General features: G+C 38.6%; 1 protein-coding gene across 6 annotated transcripts; it reads left to right on the top strand.

Annotated features, from left to right (window-relative positions):
* Positions 1–513: 513 nt before the first annotated feature.
* LOC118739328 lies at positions 514–25,271 on the top strand. 6 transcript variants are annotated; one of them, XR_004992999.1, is made up of 6 exons: positions 514–568; positions 3,092–4,665; positions 14,604–18,326; positions 18,444–18,591; positions 22,515–23,643; positions 24,586–24,674. XR_004992999.1 is itself a non-coding variant. In XM_036470588.1 (6 exons), the coding sequence occupies exons 3-6, from the start codon at positions 4,077–4,079 to the stop codon at positions 24,671–24,673; spliced, it is 4,548 nt and encodes a 1,515-aa protein (XP_036326481.1). In that variant the 5' UTR covers positions 628–2,229; positions 2,304–2,767; positions 3,092–4,076; the 3' UTR covers positions 24,674–25,271. The 6 variants fall into 6 exon arrangements, 5 of the variants coding, with proteins under 5 accessions (XP_036326478.1, XP_036326482.1, XP_036326481.1 ...); XM_036470588.1 differs by lacking the exons at positions 514–568; positions 22,515–23,643 and adding exons at positions 628–2,229; positions 2,304–2,767 and having other exon boundaries at positions 24,586–25,271; XM_036470585.1 differs by lacking the exon at positions 22,515–23,643 and having other exon boundaries at positions 24,586–25,271.
* Positions 25,272–25,404: the final 133 nt, after the last annotated feature.

The raw sequence follows: 25,404 nt of genomic DNA, 5'->3' as shown, positions 1-25,404 counted from the left end.
AATTAATTGGAACAAATTAATAGCGGTACTCACTTTCCGTAGCATTTTAGGTGAAAGTTGCTACCAACGTTCTACGTTCTTTGAAACTAATATCTGGTTAAAAATAAAAGTACTTTCCTTTAATGGCATGCAACCCTGCGCACGAAATATGCGTATGACACATTCGCTCTCTTTGAAATGTCAGATGAGTCTAAGGTCGGTGTTATGCAGAAATTTTGTTTGGCAAACTGCGTGCAATTGTTGTTGCAGCAAACTCGGAGAGAGCGAGTTTGGCGACTCTCACAGCAAACTAATTTTGTTTGGTCAAACTGCAGCAAATTCGGTGTTGTCATATACAAAAATTTTAAATTTTGCGCGTTATGTACATCTGAAATTCTCATTTCGTGTTGGCAATAGCCATGAAAACCATAATGAACGTGCAACCCTGTGCCAAACTCGACATAACCACCTCCGAGCAAACTAAGCAGCCGAAATTTAATTTGGCAAACAAAAGTTTGTCTGCATAACACCGACCTAATTGGAAGAGTTTTTTATGCACAACGACAAGGCAGCATTACTTTTCCTGACGGTAGGTTTTTGGTGGTTATTTTATAAATAATCAACGAAAAAATTGCATTACTATGTAAGCAAAATATCTAAGAATGTGTGTATAAATAAATGGTGCAAAATTGTGTCTCGAAATTTGTGTAAAATAAGAATAAAGTATGTCTGCCCACTAATGGCAAAGAGGTGAAAAAAGCAAAATGCCAATACAGCTCCCGTCGCAAAAGCGTAGCGCCGAGTGAGCACCCGAGCAGGCGTTTTGTTGTTACTGTGATAAGTGAATTCTGTACAAGGAATAGACGAAAAAGCTGGCCATACACTGGCTGAGCAAACGTTACATTTATAGAAAAAAAACCCTTGTCCAGGCACTGGTGAATCCTTACGAGTTTTTAAAGTTACCTATATAAAACCAATTTTTGTGTTCTTTGTATGCTGAGTGCGATTCTCACACATGAAAAAATTCTAATTGGAAAAGAGCGTTGCTGAACTTGCTGTTCGTCAGGGTGTGACCGCAAATTGGCTTCCGTTTGTGGTGTTTACTGGTGTGTAAAATACACCTGCACCAAATTCAACGCTGTTCAACAATGACACCCACCTGTTCTTTTCATACATTACGCTTTTCTACGGCCTAAAGCGCTTTGTTAACAAAATGCACATAAAGTAAATATAAAAACGCTGTATTGTGTGCAATCATTGTAGAAAGTAGTAAATGGTTGCGACGATTTGTTTCTACATCCATTCATTAGTTCTTCCCTCATTTGTTGTGCCATATGCAATTGTCAAATTGGCTGAATGCGATGGCAAATCGGTGAGACTTGCTCGGTCTGATTGGAATTGGCTAAAATCAGAAAATGTGTTCAGGAGAGCAAGTAGTGGCTCTCAAATTAGTGTATGATTTTTAAAGAAGATACCTGGAGCTCAGGTGAATTATTGCAAATATAAATCTTAGAAGTTATTTAAAAATAAAATTGTTAAAATTCCTTATAAATTTTCGTTTCAATCGCTCACTTTTAGGATACACGGCAGCGGAACGACCCGAACGAACCTTGTCTAAGATAGTTTTGCTAGAGGTAAGGATGATGTGGAAACGCTATTTTAAGTTCTTTTCGAAGATGACAATTTTTTAATGAATAACAATCCTGGGAAAATAGTCGCACTGGATTACCTAATAAAAGTTTGAAGACTGATGGAGATAGTTGTCCTTCCACACAAAAGACTATCATCCAATGCACAAGCTTAGCCTTGTGGCTCTTAGAAGTGAAACCACAGCTTTTAACTTTTAACAATATCCATGTCGTTGGAGCCGGGAAAACCCTGGTATTTGGGTGTGTGTTGAGAGCCGGATCGAACTGATTTTAGCTATTGCCGTTTTATTCATACAGTTTTTTTCAAAATAGGAACATAGCTGGTTTATATGTATCTAAGAAGTTACATATTAACTAAAATAAAGTTCCAATAAAACCGGTTATTATATACACCTCTATAACTCGACAGCACTGTCGCTCTCATTCTCAATTTAATTATAAATGCACGCTCTTGGCCGCTTGGTCAAAACAATTCAAGCGGCTATGACCACTAGTATAAGCCAATTGGATTCAGTGCTTTTGCTAATAGAGACGATTGGACATCAAAAGGCCAAATGCGCGGATAGTAGTCGTGTATTTGCCGCATACTATTAATTTAATTGTGGGCTAATAAAGGAACAACGAAGAAAAAAACGTTGAAAACGATAGAAAAGAAGATTAAAAATTTCGCTATAGGTATAAACAAATAATACGTGGAGACGAGAATAACTCTAAGAATCGAACTCATTAGCATGATAAATGGAATAAAATTTAAATAATTAAGCGCTGATGGAAAATGCAATACATAATTAAATTTACTTAACAAACTAAGCGAAAAAATGTGAAAAGAAAAAGTAGCTACAATCTTTGCAGTTCGTAGACCGATGAAGTTTCGAAATTTAATGTTGTTGCTATTTGTTCGTATTTTGTGTAACACAAATAGGCCGAGGCAGTGAATCGTCGCCCTTGGCCGTTGAACGTTTCTACTACATGTGGATGGGCAAAGTGGACGTGTACAAGCATCTGATACAGCTGACATTAAATTGTGGTAGCTGTAATTGTGTTTTTTTCTCCGTTTTTGCCCCTTTTCACTTTCAGTTTTCAATGCCATTGACGCACTCGTGTTTGCATGGAAGCCCAACAGTATACAAGTGGGATAGGTACTTGAAACAAAAAATCGAATGCGCCCAATTTCTTAAAATACGAGAATAAAGAAAACCTTGAAAATCTTCCAATATGAACTTATTTTGCTGTTTCCATTGATCACGAATAGTTTTCGAAGAGTGTTTTGTGTACAAAAAATGCTAAAATTGGAAACTGTATGCATTAGTGTCTGTTTGTAGGCACACAAGTTTTCAAATGGGCACACACGAAACTCAAAAATTTACGAGAACACACGCGCCTGCCTTGTAATTACATATGTTGTTGTTGTAATATTTATTTTTTCGCTAAGTTTAATTAATTTTTCTATATTTTCTACGCAGTTGCTGATTTGTGGCTAATCAACCAACCGATAAACTAACCAGCCCACTTACCGACCCGGATAGCACCGAGCAACCAACCGCCCAATCATCACGTTAGTCAATCGCATTACACATCATTGCATGTTAAGTTCTCCTGCAGTTCAACAATCAATCTATCGGAAAATTAGCATTTGAATAATTAGCAATTTTGGCAAAAATGTTGCTGAGAACAACAGTGACCGCGGCTGCCATTGGACGCATCGCGTCTGAAATATAAAAGCAAATCGAATACCAAGCAAAACTCGTACGATGAAAAATACATCGCCTAACTCGCAGCACTAAATGCTAACGAACTTTGCGAAAACATCAACAACAACATCCGCAGCGGGAACAGGAATTTAACTTGTCGCAGAACAAAACAAAATAAATACTATATAGCCGACGGAGAGGTAACACCCACGGGCACTTACACACACGGACGCACTTACAAATCCATAAGCGCGCAAAAGCCACGAAGTCATCGGCACACATCACCCAGCGACATCCACCTCTCCCCACATTGACGCACACATACACACGCATATTTGTTTGCATCCCAAAGCCAACCGCAGCACCTACATATTTTCTTTTGCTATTGTAACGTCTAGTGATAAGAACAAACGCACAAAGTAGAATAGTATGAGCGAAGAAGTTAACGCAGCAAGATAGTCAACACAGCAGGAAAAGTCAGTGAAAGGCAGGATAGCAAATTACAAAAAAGGAAACGCGGGGAGGCGCAGTAACGCGGACCCAGCGTATAACACGCCTAGTTAATTAAATAATTGATTTATTATAACATTTTTAGTAAGCGTGAAAATTTCTCAACACTACTACAAATAGCATACACGAAGCCAAATAGCAGATACCTGCACGTTTTCTCTCAACTTGCCAATAAAAGGGAAAAACAATTCAAAACTGAAACAAAAAAAAAAATTGCCTGCGTGTCTATGAATATTTAACCAACAATATGACATCATACGCGACCGCAAATGATTCTAACACCACAGCGGCAACAATGGAAAACATAAATGCGACGAATGATACCGCAACCGCTGTAGACGCGAACACAAACGCAAACGCAGGTGCGGAGAATGTCGATGGCATGCGAAACTTTCACACAACTGTTGACCGCTCGTCATATGAAAGTCCAACAACACCATCAACGTATGACTGTGATGTAGCGCGCAAATTAGGCGAGACAACATTGCTGCAGCAGCAGCAGCAAGAGCAACAAGATCAGCAATTGTTAGATACACCAATGAGCAATTGTTGCATTGACTATGAGTGCGATTCGTTTTCAGACGGGCATGAGAAGACCGATACAACACCGGAAAATCTGAAGAAGATTGATGATGTCATTGAGCAGCACCAACACTTAAAAAATCGCCCATCCTCGCATTATCTTAGTAATTCGCAAGCAATATCATCTAACGCAGCAGATTTTGAAAGAGAGTTTTTTGGTGCTGGTGATGTTGGCTATGGAGTTGGGCTCGCCGCGGCAGTTGATGACTCAAATGCAAAATTTTGCTTTGGCAAACCGCTTTGCAAAGAAAAAGGTGAGCAAAGTTGAAAGTAGGCAAGAAAAAGTAAATAGCTAACTAAACATATCGTCGTTTAAAGTACAAAACCGCGTATCGTCAGTCTGCAAAACCGCGTAACTGACATTGGCTGCCAAAAACTGGATTTGCTCACACAAGCTCTTGGCTCAATCCTTATCCATTCGACCGGAAATATACTAGCCAGAAATGCGATTGCTTTATTAAAAAAGATAACTATTTTGAAATATGAGTGATTCTACGCTCTAGAAAATAATTTCTACAACTTCACATACGCGGTTTTGCATTTTGTTGATACGCGGTTTTGCACTTTATTTATTAGTCAGTAGTATAATATGACAGGTCGAAGAGAGACACAACTTTCAAATGCGAATGACGACAAGTCGGCTGCTCCATTCCAAAACACAGTATGTGCTGTACTGTTTTTTGATGTACAGAAAACAGATACTTTGCTTTGGGATGGGAAAAGATTAAAATTTGTGTAGATACTAGGTTTTAGATGTGTCGTATCTCCGAAAATCTTGCAGCTATCAACAAATAGGCCTAGTTAAAAGATGCGTCTAACACACAGTATATCCCAAATTATAAAAACCCGATTTTCCGAGAAAATGTTGGATACTGTGTAATGAAATAGAGCAGCCGAAGTTTCCTAATTTGAATGATTGATACTTCAGAACAGAATACATGTTTTAGGGTTCGATAAACATACAGAAATATAATCTTTAAGAAAAATAAGTACAAGGCTGATATCACCGCCGCACTCTACAATGAGACGTCGCACAAATTTACTGAGGGGCTTGTGATTTGGCTGGGCCCCGAAACCTTTTCTCCAGATTCACACCCATCAGTGACCAAATCTCTATTCGTATGGAATAGTAGCTTATGTCGAAAGACTGGCTTTAGTATAATGCGGCATTCGCAGCATACGATTGCGAATGACTCACTTGCGCCGTGCCTTTGAACCACTTTTGGCAAATAAAGGTGCGAGAAATAGTTCCGATATTAGCAAGTCAATATTCTTATAAAGTCTCATCCAAAAATGTCTTGCCTTTTAAAGAATAAAGGGAATGCCGCATTATACTAAAACCAGCTTCCAGACATAAATTACTATTCCATACGAACACAGATATTGTTTCAAGCCCCATTATCATCTAGAATCTAGGTCACCGAATTTTCTCTATAAAATTTTGCACTCGGTTTTAAAATCAGCTATGTATGTATTTATAGCACAGATGATATATCTGACGCAAGAGTATGACAGGCACTATTAGGTAGTAGTCATCAAGAGTCTAGTTTGAAACTGCGTTCCCAAATAGGTCTTATTTTCTTCTCCTGAGCTCATTCGATTACATAAATATTTCGCATTTATGCACCATACAGTTATAAAATCACTGCATAAGAGTTAATCCAATCCAGCTAGAGCGGAATAATCACGGCATCATTCACTCGCAGTAAATTTATCTTTATAAACTGCTTTTTTATTCGCGTCTTACACGTACGCTCATGTATATTTTTGCCTTTTTTCCATGTATTTTCAACATTTAAAGCTTACGTTCATTGTTAACTTCATTGTGACTTATGTCTATGTGTGATGGCGGCTGGCTGCGCGGTTGCATTGACTTCGCTAAAAATGTTAATTGTCATTCATACACAAACATATGCATATTCGCGTATTACCTAATTCGGTTTGCACAGTTTTTTCATTATTGTTATTATAATAAAATTATATATTTTATTTCTATTTTTTGCGTGTGGTGTCATTAGACATTTTGGCATTTCGAAATAATCCTATTCGAAGTAATGTTTTGTAAGTTGGTCCACCGTTTTACATATCAGGAAAGTATGAACGTATGAATGTGTATGAGTTTAAGTTTTATTAGCTCAGCTGCGCGTTGAGTATACTTTGACCGATAGACCTCAATTAGTTAAAATGCTGGTTCCTGAAGTATTCAAAACCTGTAGTCAGCTAAAAATCTATGTTTATGCCTATTGTAAACATATTTTGCGTGAGTTTGCAAAAAAAAGCATTCATAGTGTGGCTAGAAACTTTTTTGCTGTGCACAACATTTCTCCATTTACACTTTTGTTTACCTTTTATAACTTCTGTTTACTTATTTTCAACCACTCCATGCATGTTTACATAGCTATGCATATATGTATGTATGCATATATGTACTCCCGATTGTGCATGAGTTACAATGCGCTAAGTGCTTAAGCCATGATTCACCTTTAGCCGTATAGAGTTGTTAAACAGCATAGCTCAGTACTAGTTTTTTTTTTTGTTGATTTGGCCACATTTGTAATTCTGTTGCGCTAATCTGTAGCGTATCTGACTTTATCTACAACAACATTCGACGGAATTTTACTGCAGCCATTTCAGGTTGTAGCTTGTCGCACCCTGACATATATGACTCATTTTGTATTGTTATTCGGTTTTTACCTTTGTTTTTCTTTTTTTTGACAAAGCAAATAATTTGCAAGTTTTAAGAACGTCTTTAACCAAATTTGGTTTTTAGTCACCTGTGCGCTCATTTGCATACAAATTTCATATTTTTTAATAATACAATATTTTTTTAACTCGTCGCCCACGATCGTCGAGTTTCCTCTTTTTATTTCATTTCTATCCCTTTCATGTTTCTTCTCTTAGTGATGGCAATGTTGTTTGCTACCTGCTAGGTGCGTTTGGCCATACTTTACATCCACTTTAGTTAATATTCTTGCTTAATGCATAGGCCGGTTGCTTCGCAGATGCCACGCAAACTCAGGAGCAGATGAAAACCAACTTGAGTCAATATCTTTATAAATACACACTAATATTCGCTGAAAGCAAGAATTTGATATGTACATGTTTTTATAGTAGCTTACCAAGATCTGCCTACATCAAAAGACCCGGATAAATGAGTAGGATTTCGATGGTTAGCAAGGTTAAGGTTGCCTAACACCCAACTGTCGTGTCAGCGTTGTAATTTTCGTTATTATTCTATTAGTAGTATAAAAGTTCCCCTGTTGTTGTAACCTCATACAAATTCCCTAAAGAGTTTTTGAGGAGTGATGCTGGAGATAAGAATCTGGGAATAAGAAGTAAATCCAGGTCGTCCTGGTAAAGTTCGCCCTACTGTCGTGAAAACGTTTACTTTGCTGGCATTTCGGCTCGTTGAACTTAAAGCCAAGAAAGCGGATAAACTAAAATTCATCTGGTGTCGGTATAGTCGTTTGGAAAAAGATGTGAGAGTGCCGTGAGGACACTGGCCGCTTATGGAGCAGCCATTTCAGAGTCAGCTTACTAAGAAAATGTTTTATTATCCGGTTTTTATTTCCATGTTTTATAGTCCTCAGGATATCCCTCGCCATTATGCTCCGAATTTGTTGCTCATAGCGTCAACGCCCAAAATGGATATATTTCACATCTTAATCTGCAGTGCATACAGGGAACAGAGGCGGATCCTCTAACCCGAGGCAGCGGAAATATTTTCGACAGCAACCATAGCTGGTTACAGACTGAGTTCGATTCACCCAAATTTTTGGAATTAGCGATTTAGAGGACTGTTCCGAGCGCTGCTCTCATACTTCCAGAGAATCTGCCTCCATATCTACTTTCTGCCATATTTCCTTTCTTAATTGCCTTTCGATGCATACCGTTTCATAAGTTGGCTTTAAAAGCGCCCAGAGCGTTGCTTCTGGCAAGTAAATATTTAAATGTTCCAATAGCAGTCCGGTATGCAGGATTTAGTCAGAACTTATTGGAAGTCGTTCCTATAGACATAAAACTTGTATGTGAGAACACTTTTGAGAGAGTAACTGAGCAACGGTTCCTAGTCAGAAGTTAAATCGGTGCTATACAGAAATTTTGTTTGGCAAACAGCGTGCAATTGTTGTTGCAACAAACTCGGCGAGAGCGAGTTTGGCTACTCTCACAGGAAACTAATTTTGTTGGCCAAACTGTTGTAAAATTAGTGTTGCCATACAGAAAAAACGAGAGTCTGGCAAGCCTCACCGCTCTCAATTTCCGTAAGGCCATAACTTAAGAACCTAAAATCTACAGGTTCTTAAGTTTCTTACGGTAAGTTAAGTTTTAACTAACCGCTAACATAGTTTCTCATATAACAGGTTGGCCAAAATATTAATTTAAGTTACGGAAATTAAGTCTAGACTAACTGAGCTTTAATTGTTGTTATACACAAAAAACGCAGTGATACCGAAAGACAGAGAACTGAATTTATGATGTAGGAGGTTTACAGCTTAGGCCACAGTTAATTGTCTATACAATATCATAAAAAATATTAATTTGTGCACGATATGTACATATAAAATCATAATTTCGTGTTGGCAATAGTCACGAAAACCACAATCAGCATGCAACCCTGTGCCATTTAATTTGCCAAACAAAAGTTTCTCTGCATAATACCGACCTTACACGATTTCAGAGACCATAACGATTATAAGAAATAAAATTAAATATTGCTCTATAATTACTACTCAACAATGGAAAATTTGTTTTCGTCCCGCGAGACGATTATTGTTAAAATTTAAATTATTTTCATCATCTCATAATAATTATATGGGACTTTTATTTTGTTTTTACGTCTTCTCATAATAATTATATGGAATTTTTATTTTTTATTTTCGTCTCTCGGGACGTTTATTTCATTAATAATATGATTTACGTCTTCTCATAATAATTATATGGGATTTTTTTTGTTTTCGTCTCTCGGGACGTTTATTTTAAGACGGAAACGATTTAAGTCTTCTCCTAATAATTATAAATAAAAGAATGAAGCTTCTTAATTGGGTTCGGAGATTTGACGCGTTAAATATTTAGCTCCACGATTGGTCATGTATTGTTCGTTCGATTTTCAAAAATGTGGTGTCAAATTAAAGGGCTTTGGTTTTACGTGGTTCTAGTTTATTGAAAAGGGTTGCCGGATGTTAGCAAATTAAATTCGAACAATCGAGCTCGGAGATATTTATATCGGATATAGTTGAGTTTGTGTTGTGATAAATAGCCGAGTTTGTGTTGTTGCTTTGCAGGTATTTCGTCATTTAAGCGAGTGTTCTTTTGTAGCTCAGTTGCAAAAGAATGCACCTACTATGAACTAAAGATAAATCGTTTAGGGAGCTAACAGGGGGTTCCACAGATAAGGGCCCGCTGCTTCTTAATTATTAAAGCTCCTTCAATAATCAGAGGGAATCTATTGTCTCTCGTGCTGACGACTGCTCGATAATGGTGTCCGGGAATGGAATTGATGTCTTTTGCTCAAAAGTAAACGGTGACCTCTCCAAACTTTCTCGACTCTTCACTGCAAGAAGCCTAACACCCTCCCCCACGAAATCCTCGGCAACCCTTTTTACCACCTGGACGAAGGAGGGCAGACCACAGCTGAGAGTTCACGTCGATGGCGAACCATTTCCGATGGTGAATAACCAAAAAAATTCTCAGAGTACCTTCGATAGTCTGCTCTCCTCGGAAAATGCAACCTCAATTGTCAATATCGAACAGAGCAGCAACAAGGTCCTTAATTCGCTAGCCTTAAACCCCTAGAGCAAATACAAAGAAAAGTTGTTGGCAACATACAAAGCAATTTACCGGCCGGTTATAAACTATGCAGCGCCCGTGTGGTCGCCGGGGACTAGCAGGACGCATCGGACGAAGCTACAGACATGCCAGAACACGACGCTATGGGATTGCAACCGCATGCCTTCTTATGTCGTCACAGCACCACCACACGATGCTCTGCAGTTCTTAGTACGATGTCTCATAGACTCGGGCACCCGAAAAGACAATTGCAGCAGTGCCCTCGCCTAGGCACGTCAGAAGGCAATCGATACGAACTGACGAACGAAAAACAACCTCTGGACCCGATTGCATACCGAAAGGCCAACAACGAGATTCACACGGAGCCGGTCTCGACTTACACCGACTGCCGACCTGTGAACGCCGTTCTGGGAACACAACCACCTAACGTGGACGAGACAGAGCTTCGTCTGCCTCGGTAGAACCGCACTACCATAGCCCAACTTCGCTCTGGCTACTGCAACAGGCTAAATTCCTACTTGGGCAGGATAAATACAGATGTGCCCAACGAGTGCCCGGCATGCGGAGAGTCCCATCACACTACTCGCGAATCACCTTCGCATGCCCTCTAAGCCCCACTCAACTAACGACCCTGTCCCTATGGACTAGCCCAGTCGGAGTTGCACACTTCCTGGGTCTCCCATTAGTTGAGTTTGATGACAACCATTGAGAGACAAGCCGATCTAGGCAGGCTGGGTAGATGCTACAACAACAACAACAACAGCAACGGAGCTGCCTTGTCAAAATTTGTGAAAGTGATCAATTTTTGTTTGGTTTTTAAAGAGTTGAATCGCGTGTTTTATCAAATAGTCTCCAGCAATATCAACATCACGCCTCTTCACGCGCCCCTCCCCGACGGCTATTGTTTGGGGTTTGTCTGCAGCGGTTATACTGGGTTCAAAATGTCGATCTGGTTGTATAAATGCAGGTATTATGAGATACATAAATTGCCTTGATTATTTAAAAGAATTCAGAAGGCTGACTAAGATAAAATTTTCATATTCAAAAACTGCAGTCAATACCCTTGGCAATTATACTAGAAATTTATGTATGATTGTAATTTACTTAGTAATAATACTATTTAGCAGAATGCTACTTAATTAAAATATATAAATAATTACCACTTCTTCGCATTCCATTTGCTTGTTTACGCTCCAAGCAAGTCCAGAGCATTCGCAAAACGCAGATATAATAAGATTGGTAATTACACACTTACATACTCAGATCTAATAAAATATACATTTCTATATATGTACATACATATGTAGCATGTGTACGGTGACCATCCGTCCTGTATTAAATGGGACAGTCCTCTTTTTTGACCAATTGTCCTGGTAATTTCTTTATTTTATACGGGACGCCAAATGAACTGTATTCCTTTGCATGTCCTGTATTTGTCCCATATTCAGTGTTCGGCATTTCGATGCCTTAACAGCCCATTCAAATGGTATGCCTAAGTTTTGCCAGCTTATGCCAGTTTTAAGTGATCGTAATTTTCTCCATAACAAGTTATTAGGGTCTAATCTGAATGCCTGTGATTCGAATAGAGAAATACATACAGTGACCAAAATATAAATTAGAACTCGACATTTTAGCAAAGTTTGGCTATTTTTCTTTTGTAAAGCTCTTTTCCTAACAAAAACCATATAAATCCAAACTTCCGACGTTGTGCAAAAAAACTATAAAAACTAATTTTGCAAAGTTTCACCAATCTTTTTAATCAGAATCTGTAGAAAAACATTTGGTTTGAAGTTGTGTAGCTCATTAAAATTTATTATAACAAAGTGCAAGTGCAAGGTGTGCTGCTCATTTGCTTCTCTTTAACCCTTAGCCACCTAACGTCTTTTTTAGACACTCTACCACCTAACGTCGGTCAAGGTGACCCCTTACTTAATTTTAGTGTTTAAAGTATAAATATAATAATAAAACACGCAAAAACCGCACATAACTCTTTTGTACCTTTTATTTAATTAATATTAACAAAAAATTAACTTAAAAGAAGTTTCATACTTCAATAACATTTGTTATTCATTGTTATACGAATTTTGTAAGAAAACGTAGATACTTTTATAAAATGAGATCTAATTAGGAAAAAATATTCGAACTTAAAATTTTTTTCTTTTTTTTTTATAACTTAAAAACATGGACTTCAATAATAAATGGTTTTTGGCGCGATTAAATCGCAATTAAAATAGTTTTTGTAAATAATTTTTGCAAATAGTAATTTTTGTAATAGTAAATAGTTTTTGAATTGGTACACGTGTTGACTGCCTGATTGCACAAAACGAACTGACGAGAGAAAAGAAAAAGTACATAGACGGACAACTGCGCAGCTTGCATAATAACGGGAATATTTAAAAAATAAAAAGCGGTAGAGTCACTGTGACCGGCGTTAGGTGGCTAAGGGTTAAAAAATATTACCGATTATTATTTGTACGAAAAAAAATGCGTAACGCCGTAAAAAAAAATCCAAAAATTAACGTAAGTCCTAGCTACTTCAAACATCCACTTTTATTGTACTAAAATTTTAGGAATTTTTTGTAACAAATTTTGTGGGGTAAAAATCTCGAGAAAAATACCCTATAAGTTTGAAATGTTTCTTTAAGGGTGGTCTCTCAGCTCTAATACATTTAGGATCATTGAAGAAGGTTTTAAGATCTGTTAGCTTTTGTGCGAAAAATAGCGTATTCGGCCCCCATAAATATGGTCACCGTAAGCATGTGTATGCTTGGTCTGCCTTTTCGCTGTTTATATTTACAATAAATATACATATCTGTATGTGCATATGTGCGTGGGCATTGCTGAATTGTTTATTATAAGCATTTATAGAGATTGCGCGTAATTATAGTGGAAACGAAATTGTTATCTACTAACGTTTTTACTTTTATTAGCAAAATATATAAAAAAAAAATTAACAAAATATAAAAGAGAAAACTCAAAGTGAAACGCAGAAAATCTGCGATAGATGGTCGAAAAAACAAATTCACTGTTCCCGTTGATGAGCTAAAGTGGAATATCGGCGCTTGCGAGGCAAAGTTCAGTGGAGAAGAAATGTAAAACGATTGTTGCGTTCGAACTTTGAACTTCTCCAGCCACTGAAGTGTGAAAAGATGCGCGTACGGCTTGGCTATGCGCAGCTGTAAGGAAACGGCACGTAAATGAACTGAGTGGGGCTTCAGTGAAGCAAAAAAGAGTAGGTAGTTGATTTTGAAACTGGATTCAAAAATTTGATGCAATACAAAATAAAAATCTCTTGAAAATGCGCTGCATGCATTGCCAACATATCGAGCCATAACCGCCAAAAATATTAGGGACACGACATTTTGACCAGTTTTGGCTATTCTTCTTTTGATTGTTTAATGGTTGCTATTTTTTTTTTATAACAAGTAATTTTTGGTGGCCGCTGTGGTGTAGTGGTAAGCAGTGCGCGCTTCCACTCCACAGCGCCTGGGTTCAAGCCCCGGTCAAAGCAACATCGCAAAAAAATTGAGAAAACAGGTTTTTTCTTAACAGCGGTCGTCCCTCGGCAGGCAATGGCAAACCTCCGAGTGTATTTCTGCCATGGAAAACAGCTTTACATAAAAAAATACAATCACCGTTCGGAGTCGGCGTAAAACTGTAGGTCCTTCCACTTTGTGTGAAAACATCAAATATTTTTATGCAGATTTTTTTAGCCTAATTTGTTTTGTCATCTGAAGGGGACTTTATTCAAAAAGTTCTTTAAAAAATAATTTTTATTCATAAAAAAAACTCTATTTTTGGATGTATTTTCAAACCGGTCCAGCTCGCTTAAATCTTAATATTTCTCCGAAATATTTTGGTGGACGTCTTAAAATATTATAAATTTTGTAATACCGGCGGAAAAGCCACAACTTTTTTTTTGGTGATACAGTCTAATGTAATAAACATTAAACAAATAAAAAAAAATAGTCAAAATGTCGTGTCATTTTTCACATGACTATATATATGTATGTAAATGTATCTTTTCGCTCCACTGTGCCATAACACCAAACGTAATTGTCCAATAAGCAACAACAGCAAATGTAACAAACAACATGCGTATGCAATCGTTGCTCGAGGGTAATCAAAAACAATCACTAAAGCAAAGCGTATGAAACAAATTGGTACATTTGCTTCACTTTGCCGCACCCGCCAACCCACCACCTCACCGCTGCGACTCAGCCAATGGCTGACTGCCTTGTGCTATTCCAAAGCTGCACAAATCGCAATCACTTGCGCACATTTTCATTTTTGTACATTTTGTAAAATTTGTTCACAGTTTTTTCCATTTCGTTTTCACTTAATAATTGCAATATGCGCTTAATGTAATTGTATTTTTTTTCTCTCAATTCCTATATTTTCGTAGAAATGTTGAGCAAAAGCGAACGCATAGAAAGCCATGGCCGCAGCAGCAGCATCGACTGTGGTTCGACTGTCGATTTGAGCAAAAGCAAGCTGAGTGCCGACGGCAACGGCAGTGACAGTGGTTGCGTTACACCGTCCACAATGTCGGACATCAATATGGGGGCGCTGATCGTTACCGGCGGCGGTGCAGAGAATAGCGAATCGTTACAGCACGACGATGATTCATCAGCTTCCAATGCCACTAATACCACAACAACAGCAACAACCAATAAACAATCGTACGCTTTTACAATCGACAATTTCAATGACAGCGGCTGCGATCCGGAGACAGCGAAAGCGCGTTACAAAAGCATGATGGAGCGTTTTCAGAGTCGTCATCGACGCGGCGCTTCCATGTCTAAGCTGGAAGCGGGTGATGCTGCCAACAAGGAGTCGACAATGACTAGCTCGGTATCTGCCACACCGCTGAGTGGCCACACACGCCACAGTGCGCGCAACAACGGCAACACAGCAGGCAATTCACACGATAATGGTGCTCTCGGCGGCGGCGGCGGCGGAGATGCGTCGAAGGTGAAATTGCGTGTGCGTGATCGTAGCACGTCGCGCGTGCGGGATGCCAGCAAGCGCCACAGTTGGTCACCGCGTTCCAGCACACAGGAGCAACAGTTGCAGGGGGGGCCCGGCCAGCATGCGCGAAACGCGCAGACACCGTCTGCAGCACGCGCTGCCCACATAAACGCCAATGAACGTGCCAACAGCGCGCAAAAGCCGCTGCCACCAACGCGTAAAAACGTCAGCAAGCAGAAGCCACCGCCGCTGCAGTTGCCCAAAGGCGCGGTCAACCTAGTCGCGAATCGCACGCAGTTCACGCCACGCTCGACCGCTATGCAACTAGCGCTGCAAAAGGTTGATTTCTTGTGCGCGCAACCCCCGCTTGCCGAATTGAAGAACTACAACCTGGAGGCAGACAACATTAGTGAGACGGGGACGTATACGCTGGATGGCGATAACTACACCGAGGAGGAGAAGGATCTCATGAACATCGATAAGAGCGCGAAGCAGGCGCTTAAAGCACAACAGCGCCCGAAGAATTTGCAGCTCAGCTCAAGTGTGTGTGAGAGCAACACTAAGATACCAGTGCATGTGAACAACAATCGCACAAATGTGCTCGAGGTGAACTACTACCACGATGCGGAGGCGGAACCAGTGCCGCAATCGCCGCGCGCTTACACTGAGCGCGATCTCATACTGGGTTCGCATGAGTCGGCTGGCGCATACTTAGAGAAAATCAAGTCACGTGTGCTACGCAACGCCTCGGCAACAAAGTCTGCGCCGCCGGTCGCGGACGAAGTCGAGGAGAAGACGCCTACGGAAGATGACGGTGATTTAGGTTGCTTCACGAGCGTTACAACTAGCGGCGTGCTGGCCAAGAAGAGCGCGCTCGATCCACGTCCGCGGCTGACTCGCAAATCTGGGTTGTCCACATCACAAATCGATTCCTCAGAGTATGTTAGCAATGAGACAAAGCTGAAGACAAACACGGCCAGCGCTTACGCAGGCGGCGGCTTCACGGACCACCAAAAGGCCGAATATCGTTTAAATTTGTTTACAAATCAAAAGGACAACACACAGGCGAAGTTTGCCGCCACGCGCAGTTACATTGAATCGCCGCCGGAGACGCCAACACACCAGAAACTATCCGATGCGGCGGTGCTGAAGACGGCGCAAACGAAAAACGATTGGATACAGGAGTGGGCGCGTAATGCGCGTGCACGCAGCCTCGCTTCAGAAACGTCTAAGACGCGCGTACATGCCGACGCGTCGCATACGGCGTTGATGACGCGCAGCTACACATGCGCCTCCGATACAGCTGCTGCCGATTCGCTCACCGACGATAGCATTTACAATAGTAAACAGTGCGTCAGCGCTGCCAAGCTGAATCGCAGTCTAGCCGAGCGTTACCGCTTGTCAGGCGAATGTGACTATTCAAGCGATCCAACGTTGTCGAGCGGCGCGTACAGCAGCAGCGGCCAGCCGGCCGAGGGCATTTGCAAGCCACCAAAGAGTCCTTCGAAAATACCCTCACCGCTGCATTCGATTGGACGTGCGCGCAGTGCAAGTCGTACGCGCCCGCCGCTACAAAATGTGCTGCTACAGGGCGGCGTCGGCGACGAAGAGGCGGATATTTATTTGCAAAAGACAGCGGCTGCTATCAGCAACCTGCAGCAGTCTCTGTCTCGCAAGAATTCGCTGAAATCGCCGCCCACTACACATTCTTCAGCGTCGCCACGTGCGCACTCAGCACGCTCGCACGCCCATTCCTCAGCGCTGTACTCGCCGCCAGATGACTGCGGCAGCCCCCAGCATGGACTGGGCTCGCCTACCTCTGCGGCCAGCGGAAGCGCCTACCATTACTCACCGCTGCATCGGCGTGTCGCTTCGAACGATCCATACGGCCGCAATGCACAGCATTTGCAACTGATGACGAGCAGCTTCAATGAGCAGCAATTGAAGTTGCTCACCAGCGGTGAATACCTGTCGCGGCAAATGCGCGCGCGTAAGAATTCCTTCGATGGCAATATTGGCAACTCGCCAGCGCGGCGCTCAGCTGCAGTGGCAGCGGCAAATGCGCAGGCACAAGCACAAGCGCAAGCTCGCCAAAGTGGTCAGGAGTCGCCATTGCGTCGTTCCAGTTCGTTTTCGGCGAAATTAGCGACGACTCAGCGCGCGGCGCGTCCACAGTTCTCCAACATCTACACACCACCGGCGGCGCGGCACAATTACTCGCTGGTTAGCGGCGGCGATGGGCAATCCGCAACGGCGGTGGCAGTCAGTAATAGCAGCATTATCAAAAAATCGGCAAGCAGCAACAATTTCCGCCAAGCAATCGGGGACTACGATGAAAATTTCCAATATTACATCAACGACGAGGATGACATCGGCGAAGAGTATTATTCAAGCGGTGCTGAAGAGATCGAAGAAGAGTATGACGACGCGGAGCACTATTACCAACACGACGATGATATGCAAGCGGCAGCAGGGAACAGATCAGCTGTACCCCTGTCAAATACGCGCCTCAACAAGGCGTTACTGATGCGCATCGAGCGTAGCAAGCAACGTGTAAGTGGCGGCGGCGTCAGTTCCGGTTCGGGAAAGCCGTCCTCAGCGCCCGTATCGAAGTTGCAGCAGCAGCAGGGCGGTTCATGCGGCGTAATGGCATGCCCCAACACGCCTGAACTACCACGGCGTGGCATACGCAATGCACCACGTTCAGCCGGAGCCGCAACGGCGCGTCAGTCAGTGCCGCGTGACACCAGTCTCAGTCGGTTGGCATCACAGGTACCCAACTCTTTGGCCTCGGCGAAGAAGCAGCTACTGCAAACCGCCGCCGCCGTGCCCTCAGCAGCGAAGTTGACAAATCAACGCGTGCAACCCAAGTATTTGGATATTTCGAAGTACAAACCAGTGCAGGGCAATAATTTTCTACGCAAGAACGAATCGAAAAGCACTTTGAAGACATCAACATTGGCCGGCGATGTGATGAAACGTAGTCCGAGTAGCTCATCGATGGGGCTGAGTCGTGCGGATCCGACACGCACCAGCAATCGCAGTGTACGCTCGGTGGCTTCGTGCATGACCACCAGCGGCACTACGCTTGGCGGTGGTGGTGGTGGCAGTGGCGGCAGTGGTCGAGCCTCATCAGCGGTGCGTAGAGACCAGTCGGGTGAGTACCATCACGCTTTAATGCATTTGCATGCATTTGGTTTTATGCTGCCTCATTTTGTTGGAAACGTGAGTGGCATTTTCGATCGTAATTCTATTTCAATATACATTTTTACAGTCACTAAACAAAAAGAGGCTGAAATGGCCATGTGGAAGCGACGCTCCACGTACGATCCAATGAAGGCAGCAGCAGAAGATCGCCGCAAGAAGGAGGAGGCCAAACGTTTGACGCTCGCCAAGAATATGGACGAAATGCCATGCGAGAGGTAAGGCAGTTACTTGATAATTTTGTTGCTTTTATTACATATGTTGTATGTGTTTATTCTGTTTGTGAGCGAAAGGTATTGATTCTAAACTGTGTTGTATATGTATTATGTTGACACAAGGTTTAGAGTACTTAAGGCCAGGTTGTTAAGGTAATTTTAAATTGTCTATTTATTTATATTCCGCTGTTTAGTAAACGTTATGATAATACTTAGCAGTTATTGTAGGTAGAAGCAACATACATACATACGTGCATACATGCATATGCGTTTGGAATGTTTCGCGTGTCAGTCAGACAGGTATAGCGTACATAGGTAGATCGATTTTAGTTATGGCACTGATGGAATAATAAGCTTAGCTGATCACAAAAAAACTATAAATATAAAAAATTTTAGTAGATCCAAAAGCTAGCATAGTAGTGCACTAAAAGCAAATTAATACAGTGCACATCGTTGAAATATCTTTTTTTTTGGCACACAGAAAAAATTATTTGAAATATTTTGATGGTTATTTTTAACAGAAAAAGTTGTAAATATCCATCAAAATCGATCACACAAATTATAAAAAAAATGAGAAATAAAAAAAATAACAAAAAAAAAATTAAGTACAAATTCAAAAATGTGTAAAATGAATTAAGGAAAAAATTATAAAAATTTATAAAAGAAACTATAACATTAAAAAAATTAAGCATTTTAAATATTTTTAAAATTGACTTTCTGTAACTTCACGGCGTATGTATGTAATTACATTTCAGATATTGATACATACATACATACTTGTACACAAAATACACACGCACATAGCTAGAAAATATACACAAAACGAAATACGAGCTCAGAAATAAGTTATGAATTTTGATAACTCTTACATGTATATAACAATTGTAAATAATATTTTATATTTTTTAATTACATTTTTTATTTTTATATGAAATAATAATTTAGCTTAGACCAGGTGAATGGTAAAACGTATGCAAAAACTTTTAAAATTCAAATTGAGTTGCAGTTTTTTTATGATACGGTTAAACATTTTTCAAGGTGGCGGTTATTAAAAAGAAAAAAAACTAATAATAGTAAATCCTAAAATTGAAAAGTAAAATAATATCTATTTAAAAATTAGCAAAAACTAATGGAAAAATAAACAGAAAAATTAAAAAAAAAATAAATAAATGAAAACAAAAATTAAAAAAATACATAAAATATTGACAGAAAATAAAAGGTTAACAAATAATTTTAATTTCAAACGTCAAAAAATTTATGAAAAAATAGTAATTAGTAAATTAAAAATTAATTATATTTTTAATATTTTTATTGAGCTTTGTACCAAGATTTTTTATTAGGAAAAATTGAAAAAGCAACAAAGTCTAAGCGGTAGAAGTTATAGCAGCTATTTCGGAGATCACCACATCTCCTCATCAGACTTCTTTTTTCTAGACTTCCGCAGGGATCGAACCTGCGTAATCGATGTGCACCCCGTAAACTCTTGTTGCTAATTCATTTTTCCTTATTCAACCAGTAGATCAAGTGAGTGCATGGTGTTTTTTGTTTAATATTTGACATGTTTTTCAAGTTAAAATTTTTTTGTTATTTTTTTTTTGTTAAATCGGTGTTTTAATTCGAGCGAAACAGGATCAAGTTTTAAGCGGTTAAAAAATGATTTTTTCGGTTTTATGCATATAAAAGTGCATAGCGTTAATTTTTTAATTTTGTTTGCAAACGGTCATTCGCATTTTATTCTACAAGACATTCCCTTTTTATGGTAAAAAGTGCAAAAAGCCGTCAGCAATTAAAAATCATTAAAAATCAGATTAAAAAGGTCAAAATTTATACGAAAATTCTAAGCTCTGTATAAAGTTTGAAAGTTATACTTATGTATGTGGTTTTAATTAAAGCATAAACCATATTTTTATAAAAAAATAACAACAAAATTTCAACTTGAAAAACATTGCAAATATTAAAAAAAACACCATGCATTCACTTTTGATTGTCAGTGTACTTACAAAAAAATATTCTCCTCCTTTTATTGAAATCGGTTAAATTTTGAACTAAAAACCTTTATAAAAACCAATTTAAAAATTAATAAAATAAAAATAAAATCTGAAAGAATTAAAAATAAAAACGGATTACATATGTATATAAAAAATTAGTTAAAAATTTAATAAAACTAATGAAAAATATGACAAGAAAAAACTAACTATTTGAAGATTTTAACTAAATATTCGTGGCTTAAATTACACTGGTTTATAGCAAAAATATTCAATGGATGTCACTATCCACTTTCCATGTAGAATTGCGATTCCAAAAAATCGAGTTAATTTTTTTTTCTATGGATACGTTTTTGTGATTTACCGTTATTCAGCTTAAAACAAAAAGTGTTTCCACTTAATCACGTATATCTCACGAACTAATTTAACAATCTTAAAACCAGATACGTCAAATCAAAACTAATAAAATTCTCCATAAAACAGTTATACATCACTTTCCGATAGGACTGATAGTTTCTGACAAATAAATTAATCATTCCAGTTTTTCTTATTTATTTTTCAATAAAACTGTTAAAAAAATCAAACTTTAACAGAAGAAAAATTAAAAAAATAACAGGTTCTGTGTCAAATTTTAGCATTTGCGCTAAAGCGTGTTCTGTTACAAAAATAAAATCCAGTTACTAATGAAGGCCGCTGTGGTGTAGTGGTAAGCAGTGCGCGCTTCCACTCCACAATGCCTGGGTGCAAACCCTGGTCAAAGCAACATCGCAAAAATATAGAAAAAAGGTTTTTTCTTAACAGCGGTCGTCCCTCGGCAGGCAATGGCAAACCCCCGAGTGTATTTCTGCCATGAGAAACAGCTTCTCATAACAATACAATCGCCGTTCGGTCCCTCCGCTTTGTGTGACAACATCAAGGCGCACGCCACAAATCGGAGGAGAAGCTCGGTCAAACACTAACATATGTGTAAGCGCCAATCTATTATTATTATTAATGAAGGAAAGCGAGGGATAAATAAAGAAGTAATGAGTGGTCAAATGAAAATAAGCAAAGCTTTTTTGTATGAAAAATGAGCAGGAAAGGAAGTTACTCATACGCCACGTACACCTGATTTTTTTTTTTTTGTAACAGAACAGGATTTAGCACAAATGTAAAAATTTGGCACAGAACCTGTTATTTTTTAAATTTTTCTTCTGTTAAAGTTTGATTTTTTTCCTTTTTTCAATAAAAAATATAAAAAACTGGAATGATTAATTAATTTGTCAGAAACTATCAGTCCTATCGGAAAGTGATGTATATATGCTTTATGGCGAATTTTATTAGCTTTGATTTTCATTTTAAGATTGCTAAGATATTTGTGATTAAGTGGAACCATTTTTTGTTTTAAGCGGAATAACGGTAAATTGCAAATATCTCGAAAACGTATCCATAGAAAAAAATAACTCTATTTTCGGAATCACCGAGCAATTCTACATAGAAAATGGATATTGGCGTCTGGCGAACAAAAACCAAACTAAAATTTGTGATCCAGTGTTATTTAACATAAATCACACGTGAATTTCTTATCGAAAACTCATGTTTTTAAAAACCGCTTCCTCATAATCAAAATTCGGTTTCGGAATTTTATATACCTCTCTGCACCTCATTGTACACTTAAATACTTAATCTTATGCCATACTTTATGCAATATTTTTTAAAACAAACCGCTTATTGCAGTGTAATTCAACAATTTTGCTTTTATTCACTTGTTTACCATACTTACTATATGATTTCTTTCTAATTTATTCACCACACCGACCACCAAAAACCCGACATAAAACAAATACAAAATAAAAATAAAAAATTTACAAAACCAACAATCAACTTCAACATCACCAACGTATAAATCACCACCTACCAATACCCTAATACAACACCTGTTTACTACCTGCCACCTTCTAGGCCATCACGATCTCCCTACCGCCGTGGGCAATTATGACCGGAAGGGTTGCTTATAACTGATTTCTAAGCATAACGACAAACGACAAATATTTTATTGTTATACCTATTGCCAATTTTACCACAAAACAATCCCAACCACAACGTCAGCATATAAGTGAAAAACAATTAAGAAATAATTCGTAAAAAAATCATTAGTCACCTGCTCCTTGCAAATTATTGGCGTCGGCTTTGCAAACCACTTTGAGCGATTAACACTGTTTATAACTTTTGATTGGCATGCGAATTAGCAATGCTAATTAAGCCATTCAAGTGTAGATTGTGAGGCGCTAAATGCAAGGAACGCAGTGTGTTTTGAATACAGCAACAGACGAAAAGTAAAAACAAAGCGATAAAAGAAAGAGCAAGCCCATGGCGTCTAGCGCGGTAGTGGGGACTTGGGTAAAGCTACGACAAAAACAACAAGAAAACTAAACAAAACGAAACAATGCGAAAAATAAGAAAAACTCTCATACCTACTAATAACCGAAACTACCAAGAAATAAGTGAAGCCAAACGAGCGAACAAGCGAATTCGAAAACTAAGAACGTTAATTCAAATCAGATGGAAAATGAAGGAGGTCGTCACCGAGAGCAACAGTCGCCAAAGCGTAGATGCATATATTTAGGCGTTACATATTTTAACAAATTAAGCGAACTGTTATATTCAACAACAACGAACCAGTAAATCAAGCGCTACAAATTAATGCAATGAAGCGAGTTAGTTGCTTACTGTCATCATTAGTTATTGTTGTTGTTCACTTTGTGCACGTTCTGTATGGTGCATTAAAGGCTGTAGTGGCTTCAGCGTTAACCATCAATAGCCACTTTCGGCATCATTCTTCAACATTAACTGTTTGCTGTTGTTCTTGTTGTTGCTGATGCATTTTATTGTTGTCATTTTACATTAACTAATGCTCGCCGTACGATTTGCGAAAAAAATGAGTTGTTCATCTGCAGTTCATTAAATCGCATCAGAGAAATTTAAAAAGTTGCATACCTGCCAGCACTTACTTACGTGTAGTTGCTGTGCTTTATTGAGCTGTGGTCGCGCGTACTTCATACACACGCTCACTGCGTTCTTATTTGCTGTAGTTAGTACCTTCTTAATTTACATACATACTTACTTTTGCTACATTTAATCATTAGTCGTTTGTCTTGTTGCAGTTTGTTATCAAAGTAGCGTGATTGTGAAATTTCTTGATTGAATTAACTAACTGATTTACTATTAAAATCGCGCTTTCAGTCACGTTGATCATAATTTTCTGGTACTAATAAAGCGCTCATACAAGTTGGAAATTAGTAAAGGCATACAATTACAAATTCATACTTACATACCTGAGAATGCAGTTCAGACCTGACTAACCTCTACATTATCACTGCTAATTTCATTCACTTTCATTGATTTGCTGCCTTGGTTTAACACATTTTACATTTGTACATAACAGCATAAAACACAAACGCATATATTGACTCATACAAATAAATGGCAAACGATTTTTTATATCCAATGCATACATTTAGGAGTTTTTAAATAATCTAAACAAGATTCTCTTAAATTTCTTGAGAGCATAATTAAAATTTTTAAAATTTTATCTTTCTGATGGGAATCGCCTTAATGATTCCCAGCTCTTAAAACACTTAAAACAGCCTTCGCGAAAGAGGTTATATTGAACTTCTGGTTGTTGGTATCATAATTGCGTTAATGACATTGATTTTCTCAATACCCTGTAGGTGGCGGGTTACACCCAGATTCCAAAATTCAATTCATTTAGAGGCTTTGCATTGATGTCATTATTTTCGTTGACTTTTTGCATTGGGTATAAAAAATATAGGTACATTAAGCTCTCAAACTAACAGACAATACTTTAAACAAAAACATTAATTGAAATCTTAATTTATCTTCATATTATTAGTTGCATTTTACCGCATTTGATTTGCATTTTTTCGAAAGCTTTTGCAATTGCAAAATATCATACGCATAAAACCTCTAAATATAATTCATTCATTACGCTTTTTGACTTTATTCCCAACAGCGCTACACGTACGCCGCCGCCACCTTTCAAGCAACAACTATCGCTGGACGAGCAATGGACCGAATATGGTGAAGAAGAAAGCGTCTAAGCCCGAGTCTACTGGCGACAAGTGGCAATTTTATACCAGTTTAAAAGAAGATAGGAAATTCAGCGAACAAATTTTAAGCTAACTAATGGGCGGCTAAAATACGAACAAATGCGCAAAGGAAAAAGCTTTGAAAAGTGATACATAGGAACTACTACATATAAAATATAAAAATTAAAGAGAGAACTCTATTCATAGTAATTGTTTAACAAAAAAATTTAAATATGAGAACTAATATAGAAGCAGATGTAACACATAAACGTTAATTAAGCGTATGGAGAATGCTAAGTGAACGAATTGTGAAGCGACTAAGTTCTGTATTCCAAGCGTGCTGTGCTGTCTTGGCTTGATACTTGAAAAAAGGAAATAGCTTGAAAAATAACGAAAAATATTAACTAAATAAATATATTTAATAAAAAATGATTTACATACATAGATAAATATGCAACTATTTTGTGAATGGCAGCCATACACATGCTATTTGTGTATGCGTGATAGTAAACTAAAAAACACACATTCAGAATTATTTCTGCAAATACTAACTAATAAAAGCTGAAATATAAATGTATGTACATATATGATTGCGATTTGATTTTGTTTTTCTAAAATGAACTATATAGTAAATGTGTGAAATGTATTAATAGAAAAACTATGAAAAATACTCGACTAAATTTTTTGATTTTTGTATTAAGTTATGCTGCTTTTAATGATATACTAACTAATTATACAAAAAA

Source organism: Rhagoletis pomonella, unplaced genomic scaffold (assembly GCF_013731165.1).
Source record: "Rhagoletis pomonella isolate Grant_MI unplaced genomic scaffold, Rhpom_1.0 Rhpom_scaffold_00005, whole genome shotgun sequence".
NCBI lineage: Eukaryota > Metazoa > Arthropoda > Insecta > Diptera > Tephritidae > Rhagoletis > Rhagoletis pomonella.
This window is presented reverse-complemented; position numbering and strand designations above follow the sequence as displayed.

What these genes read in the sequence shown, in the direction of transcription:
- LOC118739328 (XM_036470585.1), top strand. Translation starts at nt 4,077, where the DNA reads ATGACATCATACGCGACCGCAAATGATTCTAACACCACAGCGGCAACA. An exon ending in ACCGCTTTGCAAAGAAAAAG is followed by an intron (nt 4,666 to 14,603) that starts GTGAGCAAAGTT and finishes ATATTTTCGTAG; the next exon opens with AAATGTTGAGCAAAAGCGAA. An exon ending in GGTGCGTAGAGACCAGTCGG is followed by an intron (nt 18,327 to 18,443) that starts GTGAGTACCATC and finishes ACATTTTTACAG; the next exon opens with TCACTAAACAAAAAGAGGCT.